Source organism: Procambarus clarkii, chromosome 38, assembly GCF_040958095.1.
Source record: "Procambarus clarkii isolate CNS0578487 chromosome 38, FALCON_Pclarkii_2.0, whole genome shotgun sequence".
Classification (NCBI taxonomy): Eukaryota; Metazoa; Arthropoda; class Malacostraca; order Decapoda; family Cambaridae; genus Procambarus; species Procambarus clarkii.
The window spans coordinates 24,691,146-24,704,369 of NC_091187.1; the positions used below are offsets into that span (position 1 = coordinate 24,691,146).

The following is a 13,224-nucleotide window of genomic DNA, read 5'->3' on the forward strand; positions in this document are numbered from 1 at the left end:
TAACCATCAATGATAACCAGCAGGTTGTATAGCAATAATCATTAATACACAATTGAAAATTCAGGGATGTGAATCTAGACTGTCCTGTTGACAGCCCAGTAAACTTCCCAATACACAATAAGACAAAACATCCTATCCCTGAACTGATATAACTAAATGCAATATCCCTAAACTTTCAGCAAAGCTAACTAGCAAAAATCATTGGCTTTCCATCAGCCATCCACGTGTACCATCTAGAACATGAGAATTAAACACATAAACTGAAATCTCAGTCTTTCAGGAGAGGAACACTGAACTCCTCAAAGTTCATCCAAGTGTTCCATTCGCCCTTTTTTTCAAAATTTAATGTCCACATGACATTCTCTGCGATTAACCAATAAAACACAATGTTTTATTTATTTATCAATACTATTTCTAATATCACAGTTCTAGCTAAAATTACAGCCATAAGGATCTTCACACTATCACTTAAGTTTAAATTGTTTATTTAGTTCGCGCCTCTTGCTTTTAAAACACAGAACATGACATGACAACAACTTTCCTAGTACCTGTTGGTCTAGGTACCGTGCAATAGATTTTCAATAGACAGTGTTATTTAACAAAAATTTCCATATTTCCTTTCTCCAGAATTTTAGTAACTTATTTTCTTGGTTTCAACATTTAAACACTATTTGTCAAAACTCATGTTCCTAGGTATTCAGAAACATGACATTAATTTTATAGAGCAAAAGTTACATTTACTTTTCCTGTTCCACAATTGTACATGAACACAAAAAAAATCGATAATTGATTCCGAGGACTGACGAGCAGTTGATTGTAGTTCCAATGACCATCAGTTGTTGACTGTAGAGAATCTTGGTCCTTTTGTACTTCCTTCCAGTTACCGTTGAAGGACAACTGACTGTCCTAGAATTGAGAGTTGAGTGACCAGTGACAGCCCGTGACTGGCTGCCGCCGGTCGGGTGAACCTCGCTAAAGAAACGCGACTCATTACTCATATTGTAGCCCACAAAACAGTCTTGATAGAAGAGACTGAACCAGTAGCTGAACTGCGGGAGTGCAGGACTTAAACGCACAACGATGTCTCGTGACGGAAGTAGCTGCAGAGGAGCGTTGAGGTGTGTGGCGTGTTGGCAAAACAAGTGGCTCCCATTCTTCAGTCACCATGGTTCACTTCATCTCAGGTGTTTCTTGATGACACCAGACTACTAGACCGTAAACACAATTCGTGTATACCCTTGTACAGTTAATCTTGGGCTAAGGGAGGCTGTGGCCCCCTTCTATGGCGAGTCAACTGTACTCTGTAGGAAGCCCGTCTCATTCATTTAGTGTCTGCCTTGTTCCGCTTGCGTTACAACAGACGACGTAACCATGGATCCATCGACGAGAATAATTAGTACTGCTACATGCTGGCTCCCTCTTCGATTTTCCTACATTTACTTCCGGTCGGCTTGCAGTCCTGACGACGCAGCTGGTGGGTGGTGATGACGTCCAGTCAACTACCCACGATGATGGAAAACGTTGACATCTGGTGACTGCATCCCTGTAGACAGCATACTGAGCCAAGACAACCTCGTTAGTGACGTGAGGTGACGGCTGGGCGACTGGTGTATTGTCACCAACCCTAGGTAACCAAATGGCTAGTTACTGGGTCTGGTGGGGGAGGACTTTGAGTAACGTGCCTCCCCCTAGATCTTCTCAGATAGGGTTCAAGTGTGGCTGGGACAACTGGACAAGTGTACAAATCAGGCCTGGGAAAAGACAGACAACAACATGGTAGATGCAGGGATATAACTCTGGGTTTGTTGGAAGTTGGAAACCCCAGAGCAAGGTAAAGCCTGTTATCCGAGTTAAGTACAGTTAAGAAATCCACATCATTGCATCTACAGGAAAATCTAATGAATTCTAAACTCTACTAACTAATAGAGTTATTTTAACCTTTACTGTAAAGTGCGAGATCTTGTAACCATGGGGTGAGGAGAGTGCGCTTGACTACTGATGAGAGACGACAGAGGGTCATTCTCCCCATCTGACTCGTAACTTGAGTTATCAGTCAGCTCTGTTGGGTCAGGAATTAGACTTGCTGTAGGCAATTCTAGTTCCTCCCTAGCATGATAAATCCTCAACTTAGTAATGTGGACAGTTCTTTACACCTGATCCTCAAATACTCCCATTATGACAAAATTGACAGGGCCTGCTTTCTTAATCACTCTGTATGGCCCCCGCCATCTAGGAGCTAGTTTCCTACTCTAATTGGCGGGTGCAGCTTCATTAATTCTCAAGACAAGCCTACCCTCCTTCAATTCCAGAGGTTGTACATTCCTGTCATAATAGTGAGCATATCTATCCCGTGCTTTTTTTGAAGCCTCCGCTGCAACTCTCCAAGCATTCCTCATTTTATTGAGAACTTCTGAAGGATAGACCTCTCCATATGCAACATTGTGTCTGTTAAGCAGACCTGATGGAAAATTGCATGATTGACCAGTGAACAAAAGAAAGGGTTGAGTATTAATAGACTAGTGGATAGCAGTATTCAGAGCCAGTTGAACATTGGGCAGGTGTTTTTGTCCAATGAGTTTGCATCACTTTCAGCAAGGATTGCAAGCATATCCTTAACTGAACGATTGGTATGTTCTGTCATCCCGTTTGCCTGAGGGTGGTAAGCTGTTGTAAAGGCTAAGGTTGTCTCCAATATCTTACAAACTTCCCTAAATATATGCCCATTAAATTCCTGACCTCGGTCAGAAACTAAAACTTTAGGAGGCCCAAACACAGTTACGAACCTATTCAAAAATGCTCGAACAACAATACGAGAATCCTTTTGAGGGATTGCTATCAAGGTGGTGTATCTGGACAGATGGTCCACTAATACCAACATGTACCGATTGCCTGAATGGCTGCAATGGAGATAAATTAAATTGGTCCCCATGTGATCTAGTGGTTCTGAAATCTCTGGAAATTCCTGTGGTGGGGCTTGTACCTTAAGGGCACCTTTTTTCCTCTGGCAATTAGAGCAAGTCTTGACGTACTTAATTACTTCCGACAACATACCCGGAAAATAAATGAGATACTTTGCTTTGAAGTGAGTTTTAAAGATACCCGGGTGACCTGCAACCTTAGATGCATGTGCCAGCTTTAATGCTGCTGATCTTAATTCGTCTGGAATAACTAGCTGGAATACTGCTCGATCTGCCTGACTATTTACATAATATAGTACTCCCTCCTTTAACTCGAATTCATGTATTGGCAATTTACGATTTTTAAACGGATAATTTCCCCCTGCCAAATATTCAATAATATCTTTTCACCAAGGCTCACTCATTTGAAATTCTCTAATTTTCTCAGATGAAATGTTTTCAATATTTTGGTTAAAGTTAATAGTAAGTAAGTAAGTAATTATCAAAAGAAGGCACCAAACCGGGAAGGCTATGTAGCACCATCAAATGTGCAGAATAATCAGAGGGCGCTAAATATCACCAAGGATGCCAATACGGGAACAAAAACGCATAAGGCGAACGATATCAAAAGTATCCGAGTCACCAAGAATTCTATTGAGGGACAGGTGACCGCGAGGGGCGGTCGGAAAGCAAGACACACGCTCGTCCTGGAAGTCAGGACATTCAAGAAGGACATGCACTACCGTAAGAGGGACAATGCAACTAGGACAATAAGGAACAGGGCGGCGCTCCATCAAGTGACCATGGGTTAAGCGAGTATGGCCAATACGCAACCTCGCCAGAGCCGTTTCCCAACGCCGGTTACGGTGGTAGGAGGACGGCCACGAGGAAACACAACATTTAAGAGTACGTAGTTTGTTACCAGTAACAGACGACCAAGAAGCCTGCCAACGGGTAAGGACGGAGGAATGGATAACCGGGTAAAAGTCGGAATATGGAATACCTTTACGAGAGATGGGACAAGAGCGGACAGCTTCCTTGGCGGCAGCATCCGCACGCTCATTTAAAGACACACCAATATGACTGGGAACCCAACAAAACTCAACCGACTTAAATTTACTGTGAACAAGAAACAGCCAATGCTGGATCTCGACAACTACTGGATGAACCGGATTAAAGGACCCGAGAGCCATGAGGGCACTACGAGAGTCAACAACAACTACAAAGGAAGACTGACAACGAGAAAGCAGGAGACGAAGAGCATAGAGAATAGCATAAAGCTCCGCTGTAAAGATGCTAGTCTCCAGAGGTAAGCGACACATATAAGTGCGATCAGGAAAAACAACAGAGTAGCCAACACCATCCGCAGACTTAGACCCATCGGTGAAGACAGAAACGGAGCGGGAGTGAGAAGAAAAGTGCTCGAGGAAAAGGCGTTTTAGAACCGTAGGAGGGGTAAAAGCTTTAGTGATACGGGTCAAGGATGTACAAAACCGCGGAAGAGGGACTCTCCATGGGGGCAAAGAAGAAACAACACGAGGAGAAACATCAGAAATACGAACGGAAAGAGAATCCTGTAGGCGAGATAACCGGACAGAAAGAGGGAGGTGGTGAAGAGGAACAGGAACCGCAGGAGGGGTAAAAGTCAAAGCACGACAGAGGCGAGAGGAAGGATGTTGCAAGGACCGCGCAAGATAGCGAAGACAGTTGCGATCACGGCGGTCCTGGAGAGACAGGAAGCCAGTGTCAACATACAAGCTAAGGATGGGAGTCGAACGAAAGGCACCAGAACTGAGGCGCAACCCAGTATGGTGCAAAGCATCAAGACGGCGAAGAGTAGAAGGAGAAGCAGACGAGTAAGCAGGGCAACCATAATCGAGCTTAGACAGGACGAGAGAGGAATGTAAAGCAAGGAGAGTGCGCCTATCCGCTCCCCAAGAAGTATGGGACAAGACCCGAAGGAGGGTAAGGGCCTTAGAGGACTCAACACGGAGGTAAGAGATATGGGGAGACCAAGACAAACAAGTGTCAAGGAATAACCCCAAAAGCTTCGCGGAATCTTTGTATTCAAGGGGATGACCATAAAGTGACAAAGAGGGACGAAGAACGACCCGTTTCCGCGTAAAAGTCATGGCACAAGTCTTAGAAGTAGAGAACTTGAAGGCATGATCGGTGGCCCAAGATGACACGGCATCAATTGCAAGTTGAAGCCGGTGCTGAAGGAGAGGTGAATCATCACCCTGACAGCAAAGGGTAAGATCATCGACATAGAGAGCGGAGAAGACACCAGAAGGAAGAGAGGAAAGAAGACCATTGAGGGCAACCAGAAAAAGAGTAGTGCTCAGAACACTACCCTGGGGCACACCTTCGTATTGCTGAAAAGAGGCAGAGAGAGCGGTACCAAGGCGCACCCGAAAGAAACGATGAGAGAGGAAGCTGCGGAGAAAGAGAGGGAGATGACCACGAAGGCCAAAAGAATGAAGTTGAGATAGAATATGATATCGCCAAGTGGTGTCGTAAGCCTTTTCCAGGTCAAAAAGGACGGCAACAACGGAGGTCTTCGCAGCAAAAGCAGTACGAATATAGACCTCCAAGTTCACCAGGACATCTGTCGTGCTGCGGCACTTGCGGAAACCAAATTGAGAAGGGGAGAGGAGGTGATGGTGTTCCAGGAACCACATCAGACGAACGTTAACCATACGTTCAAAGAGTTTGCAGACACAACTTGTGAGAGCAATAGGGCGAAAGTCCTTAGGGGAAGTACCCAGAGACCCTGGTTTGCGAACAGGGAGGACAACGGCATCGAGCCAGTCCTCAGGGACTGACGACGACTCCCAGATCCGATTATACAGACTCAGTAAATACTGAGACGTGCACGGAGGGAGATGGCGAAGCATCTCATAATGAATACCATCGGAGCCCGCCGCCGTAGAACCGCAGAGGGCCAGGGCAGAACCAAGTTCAGAGAGAGAGAAAGGATCATTATAGGGAAGCTGAAGATGAGTGCAGAAATCTAAAGGACGAGACTCAAGGTCAGGTTTACGAAGAAGGAAAGATTGGGGAAGATGAAGACCAGAGCTAACAGAAGAAAAGTGGGAACCCAGTTCGGAAGCGACCTGCAACGGGTCCGCCACAAGAATATCATGGAGGTGAAGGACCGGTGAAACATTGGGAACGAAGTTACCCGCTATCTTGCAGATACGCTTCCAGATCTGGGTCAGAGGGGTTTCGGACGTAATTGTTGAGACATAAGATGCCCAACATTCACGTTTAGCCATACGGATGGCCCTATGGGCCACCGCACTCGCTTTCCGAAAGAAAAGAAAAGAATCGGTCGTCTGCCTACGGCGGTGCCTCTTCCAGGCTGCACGCTTACAGCGGACAGCCCGAACACAGTCCGCATTCCACCAGGGAACGCACTTCCGTGGACCCCGAGAGGAAGAGCGAGGAATAGAGCGGAGGGCAGCGTTGAAGACAGTGTCATGAAAAAGGAAGAGAGCGCGAGAGAGAGGCAGAAGGGAGAGGTCAGAGAGAGCAGCACTGAGGGTAAATAGGGTCCAGTCCGCCTTAGCAAACTGCCACCTAGGGAAAGAGAGGGAAGGGCGAAAAGAGAAAAAGGAAACAAGGATGGGGAAATGATCACTTTCATGGAGGTCATCAAGAACCTGCCACGTGAAATCTAAGTAAAGAGAAGAAGAGCAGAGAGAAAGATCAAGACAAGAAAGGGTGCGAGTCCGAGAGTCCAAATGAGTGGGCTCACCAGAATTCAGAAGAGACAGGGAAGAAGAGAGGAGAAACGGCTCAAGAAGGCGACCCCGGGTATTCGTCAAAACGTCACCCCAAAGAGAATGACGACAATTGAAGTCACCCAGCAGGAGCACAGGCTCCGGCAAGGAATCTAGGAGGTGTTTCAAATCAGGAAGAGAGAGCGGGACACTCGGGGGGAGATAAATGGAACAAACCGTGTACCATTTCCCCACAAAGATACGAGCAGCAGAACATTGGAGAGGCGAAGGAAAAAGTAAAGGAACAAAGGGAACATCAGCACGAATCAAGAGAGCAGAAGAATTAGAAGCCCCAGCAACGGCTGGGGTGGGGGGGGGGAGAGAAAGGAATAGCCACGAAAACGACCAGGACGAGCACCAAGTATCGGTTCTTGGAGACAGACACAAAGGGGCGAAAACCGCGAAATCAGAAGTTGGAGTTCGAGGAAATTGGCGTAATAACCTCGAATGTTCCATTGAAGAATGGACAACGACGAGAAGAGAAAGGACAAAAACAGAGAACAAGGAAGAAACAAAGGCGAAAGAGCAACAGAGCACGTTAAAGAATATCAGGGTCAGCAAAGTCAGGGTTAGGGGGCATGGGTAAACTGAGCAAAGACGGAGGGAAGGAAACGGGAGAACAGATCAGAGGTGGGCGGGCGGGGTCCAGAGGAGGAGGAGGAGGAGGAGGAAGAGGAGGAGACAACGGAGAGGAGCAGTCAAGGACAGCAGCAGGAAGAAGGGGAGTAGAAAGAGGGGAGCGCACCCCAGCAAGAGCAGCAACCGAAAGGGAGGCAGGGGCCAAAGAAACCTCCATAGCAGGAACAGGGGGCGCAATCACTGAAACGGGAGGGGAAGGAGCAACAGAGCCAGAAGTAGGAGCTGAGGAAGAAAGCGAAGCCTTCTTACCCGCCGGGAAGGAGGAAGGAGAGGAGCCAGGCTTACGCTTCTGACTTAAAGAGACTGGTGTCCCAGCAACTACGTACCGGGCAACGGATTCCAGTGTCTCAACAGGAGAAGCTGAACGAGAGCACACACGACAGCCGTTAGGAGAGCGATGGACATCCGCCTGCACCGACAGGCGGCGGGGAGAGCCGATAGATGGATGAAGAGGATGAGAAGGAGGATCGGAGGGGGACGAGGAAGAAGACACAGGAGACATGACAGACCGGGTAGAAAGAAGGGGAACCCCAGACAGAGGACCAGGAGGGGGACCCCTCGGGACAGAACACAAAGGGACAGAGGAGGGGGCAGTGGGCGTATCAGGGTCCAAGGCCCGGAAACGGTTGTGAGTCTGAGGAAGGGGGAAAGGACGAGGAGAGGAAGAGCGCAACACGCGAGCATAAGAGATGTTAATATGAGGCGGGAGCCAGCGAACCTGGCGCCTCGCCTCAGGAAAAGATAAACGCTCCCGGTGCTTCAGGTTGAGGACGGCTGCCTCAAGCTTGTAATGGACACAGGCACGGGAGAAGGTAGGATGGGCCTCACCGTAGTTGAGGCAGCGAGCTTGGGGAGAAGTGCACTCCGACTTAGAGTGACCTTCACTCCCACACAAAGGACAGAGAGAGACAGTCCCAGAGCAGCGGAGGGCACCATGCCCAAACCTCCAGCACTTGTTACAAAGTCGGGGAGAAGGAATATACTCCTGGACAGAGCACCTAGCACCAGCAAGAATGACAGAGGATGGAAGGGTCCTACCATCAAAGGTGATCTTCACAACGCGAAGGGGTTGACGGCGACGACCACGAGGGGGTCGAGTAAACGAGTCAACCTGGAGGACAGAATGGCCTTGGGCATCAAGGATATGCCGAATATCATCGTGGCAATCCTGCAGATTCCGAACACCGGTTGCAACATGGGGTGGGAGGAGAATAGTGCCAACACTGGCATTCATCTGAACGTTCTTGGAGACCCGAACAGGGATTTCGCCAAGGCAAGATAAGGCAGCCAAGCGGGAAGCTGCATCCTGAGAAGGAGCAGCAACGACACGTGTACCGAGACAAGTGGGGTTGAAAGTAACAGACGCATCCACGGAATCTACAAGATGCCGATGGAGGGAGAAATCGTCATGCAGGAGGCGCAGAATCAAGAGGGAGGAGATCAAAGTATTTGGCCCATGAAGCAGGACCAAACAAGTCCTGATACGCATCAGCACGGGAAGGAATCGAGCGAGTGCAGCTGGGGCGCGAACGGCGTTGAGAACCCCTAGAGAGAGAGGGGTCAAAAGGCGCAGTAGTCACAACGAGAGACTTAGCCGCACCAGGGGACGAAGTGGTCACCACCGGGGGCTGGAGGCTCGACCCAACCACAGAGGAGGGAGGGGAGCTGGGGGAAGAAGTCAGGACGGTCAAAGGAGGAGCAAGGTCGGGGCCCAACGCAGCGGGAGCTACAGAGCCTGGTCTTCCAATACAGGCCGACTCGGGGGCTTGATCGCCCACCCCACGAGCCTGAGAGGGTACAACGGAAACATTCAACGACATAGAGACGAAAAGTGATAAATTCATCCACGAATGTGCCCCCATACCCACCATGGAGCCACAATTAGAGGCAGGACACCCAACAGGAAGCTATCGCCGATCATGCCAGGGCCCCCTAGGGGTGCGTCGTGAGTATACGCCCCACAAACGCCACCTTAAGAACCGTCAGTCCGCCGAGATCGGGTTCAGCGACGAAAGGGGGATTGACAATAAAAGGTTCCCCTCGCTCGAGACGTTGGGTACTACAGTTCTACGGGTGCAAGAGTATGCCTCCTCAAGCACCCGGGCGTCAAAATAGAAGAAGTCCAAAGAAATAATCCAAAACAAGCAAAAGGTCGGCAGGAAACGACAAGCAGATAGGAGAAGAGGGGGGAGAAAAACGAAACATAAGGAAAAGGAAAAGCGATCCTGCACAATTAGAGAAGACAGCAGCAAGAGTGCAAGGCCAGAAAAGGACAGAGGACTGCCCCACAGAGCATTACACTCCGGCAGCCGTCCACCAAGCCCCCTCACGACGCCAACGGGCCGGATGGGGAGGGGGAAGTTAATAGTAGCGATTAAAGTATCCTGCACTACATGTGACGGTCCAGGCTTGATCTGGAATGAGTGGGCAGACAATTCGTGAGACCAGTGTGACATCCGTGGGCATTTAGTACGCTTCTTATAAATGTGTGTTAATGCTCTGTGATCAGTGTAGATTACAAAATGGCGTTGAAAAAGTTAAGGTTAAAAATATCTAACTGACTCTACCACTGTGAGCGCCTACCGATTCGTGGCCGAACGAACCTCTGGTCTCTTGACCTTCCTATTGACTCCGTTCTCATTCCTATGTCCCATATTGTGGCGGCGTGTTTGACGAGTTCCTTGAAACTCAATAACGCCCCTTCTACAGAGATGAACGGGCCCATGGTAGTAGGCAAAGCCCAACAGAACAAATGTTTAGCTAAGCGTTCTGCCTGACCCTCATCAAACCCCAGTTCCTGGGTAAGGTCGTCAACCTTACTCATTATCAGGGTACCAAAATCTTTAAATGTCCTGCAGTCTTCCCTCTTAATTAAGGGACTGAAGGAATAATTTAGCCTCATCTGCCGAAACTTTCTCTGTATACTTGTCCCTAATCGCCTGGGCAAACTGAGGCCACGTCGTCAGGTGGCGGAACTCTTTCAGCCTCGCCAGTGGACCAGCTACGTCCACGCAAGCTACGTCCACGCAAACCCCTGTGGCGAGAATAATTTTTAGTCCATCATTTGGGACTGCCTCCAGCATTGCACTCATCTTTCCCAACCAGTCCTCCACTCGACGGTTGCGTTCCATCTTGTTGGACGGCAACTTGGTACCTATGAGTGTTGACAGGATCACCTTAGGCATCAAACTCATAATTCTTGGAGTGTCGGAGGAGAGGCTACAGGAAGTGGGTGTCCCCTGGGGCAGGATAAAGTTGTTGAGAGTTGCAAGGACCGAGAAGGGTTGGTTAGGTGTGGGATATACCCTAAGGTTGGGGTAGGGCCGGGGGTTGGCATAGGGGTTGAGGCTGGGGTTGGCATAGGGGGCTGAGGCTGGGGTTGGATGGCCTGGGGATGGCATAGGGGTAGAGCCTGGGGTTGAGGCTGGGCTTGGGGTTGAAGTAGGTATTGTGTTACCTGGGATTGAGGTAGGGAACGGGTGGCCTGGGGTTAATACTGGATTTGAGGGTGGAATTGAGTGGTCTGGGATTGAAGTTGGGAATGACCTCCTAGGGTCATTGAGGTCATTGTCCTAGGGTTGGTATAGGAATTGAGGTTGGGGCTGGGTTGCCTGGGTTTGGGGTATGTTGTGGGTGGCTTGGGGTTGGAGTAGGTATTGGGTGGTCTGGGTTTGTGGTTGGGACTGGGTAGCCTGGGGTTGGCACAGGGGTTGAGACTGGGGTTGGGTGGCCTGAGGTTGGCATAGAGGTTGAGGCTGGGGTTGGGTGGCCTGGGGTTGGGTGGCCTGGGGTTGGCATAAGGGTTGAGGCTGGGGTTGGGTGGCCTGGAGTTGGCATAGGGATTGTGGCTGGGGTTGGGTGGCCTGGGGTTGGCATAGGAGATGAGGCTGGGATTGGGTGGCCTGGGGTTGGCATAGGAATTGAGGCTAGGGTTGGGTGGCCTGGGGTTGGTATTGGGATTGAGGCTGGGGTTGGGTGGCCTGGGGTTGGCATAGGGGTTGAGGCTTGGGTTAGTTGACCTGGGGTGGGCATAGGGGTTGAGGCTGGGGCTGGGTGGCCTGGGGTTGAGGCTGGATTGGGTGGCCTGGGGTTTGTATAGGGGTTGAGGCTGGGGTTGGGTGGCCTAGGGTTGGTATAGGGGTTGAGGCTGGGGTTGGGTGGCCTGGGGTTGGCCTAGGAGTTGAGGCTGGGGTTGGGTGGTCTGAAGTTAACATAGGAGTTGAGGCTGGATCTGGGTGGCCTAGGGTTGGCATAGGGGTTGAGGCTGGGGTTGGCATAGGGGTTGAGGCTAAGATTGGGTGGCCTGGGGTTGGCATAGGGGTTGAGGCTGGGATTGGCATAGGGGTTGAGGCTGGGGCTGGATCGCCTGGGGTTGGCATAGGGGTTGAGGCTAGGGTTGAGGCTAGGATTGGATGGCCTGGGGTTGGCATAGGGGTTGAGGCTGGGATTGGCATAGGGGTTGAGGCTGGAGTTGGGTGGCCAGGGGTTGGCATAGGGGTTGAGGCTGAGGTTGTGTGGCCTGGGATTGGCCTAGAAGTTGAGGCTGGGGTTGTGTGGCCTGGGATTGGCCTAGAAGTTGAGGCTGGGGTTGTGTGACCTGGGATTGGCCTAGGAGTTCAGGCTGGTGTCTGGTGGGCTGGGGTTGTTATAGAAGTTGAGGCTGGGGTTGGATGGCCTGGGGTTGGCCTAGGAGTTGAGACTGGGGTCGGGTGACCTGGGGTTGGCATGGGGGTTGAGGCTGAGGTTGAGGCTGGGGTTGGGAGCCTGGGGTTGGTATAGGAGTTGCAGCTGAGGTTGGTTGGCCTGGGGTTGGCATAGAGGTTGAGGCTGAGGTTGGGTGGCCTGGGGTTTACATAAGGATTGAGGTTGGGGTCGGGTGGCCTGGGTTTGGTATAGGAGTTGAGGCTGGGGTTGGGTGGCCTGGGTTTGGTATAGGAGTTGAGGCTGGGGTTGGGTGGCCTGGGGTTGGCATAGGGGTTGAGGCTGGGGTTGGGTGGCCTGGGTTTGGTATAGGAGTTGAGGCTGGGGTTGGGTGGCCTGGGATTGGCATAGGGGATGAGGCTGGGGTTGGGTGACCTGGGGTTGGCATAGGGGTTGAGGCTGGGGTTGGGTGGCCTGGGGTTGGTATAGGAGGTGAGGCTGGAGTTGGGTGGCCTGGGGTTGGCATAGGGGTTGAGGCTGGGGTTGGGCGGTATGGGGTTGGTATAGGAGTTGAGGCTGGGGTTGGCATAAGGGTTGAGGCTGGGGTTGGGTGGCCTGGGATTGGAATAGGTGGTTGAGGCTGGGGTTGGTATAGGAGTTGAGGTTGGGGTTTGGTGGCCTGGGGGTGGTGTTGGGATTGAGGTTGTGCCTGGAAAGCCGGGGGCTGTTTTGGGGTTGTGGTTGTGCCTGCTGTGAGTCTGGTACATGTTGTTCTAACTGTAATGGTTTGCTGGTCTTGTTCTCAAATTTGCTGAGCGGGCCTCCATACCACGCGAAACAACGCACCCTGTCCGTCACCCTGTAACCCCTGTTAGAATGGTGTCGATGTTATAGGTGGGGGAACCCAAGACGGCTCTCCCTATTCTTGGGTCGAACCCACTAAGGATTCCCCACTCATATCCATCACCGTGTCATGACTGGGGCGTGAAGTCCCTCTTGACTCCTTAGTCACACTCAGGACACGTGGCGCCATCGCCCCAGCCCCACTGAATCCCCCTGTAAGGTCAGCTAGGCAGCCTGAGCGGTCTACCCGGCCCCCCGTAGCATCAGAAGGGGTTCCCTCCTTTAAGCGTGCACCCCCCAGGGCCCCTACTGACTGGGTCTAGTCCGGGTTAAACGTCCTAAGAATTTCCCGTTGTGCCATGCCCCTTGTAAACACCATACACCTCACACACGAACCCGGGTTCCAACTACAAATGAGA

General features: G+C 50.7%; 1 protein-coding gene across 1 annotated transcript; it reads right to left on the bottom strand.

Moving 5' to 3' along the window:
* Window positions 1-11,937: 11,937 nt before the first annotated feature.
* Window positions 11,938-12,729, bottom strand: LOC138372296 (uncharacterized). Its single transcript, XM_069337578.1, has one exon. The coding sequence runs from the start codon at window positions 12,727-12,729 to the stop codon at window positions 11,938-11,940; it is 792 nt and encodes a 263-aa protein (XP_069193679.1).
* Window positions 12,730-13,224: the final 495 nt, after the last annotated feature.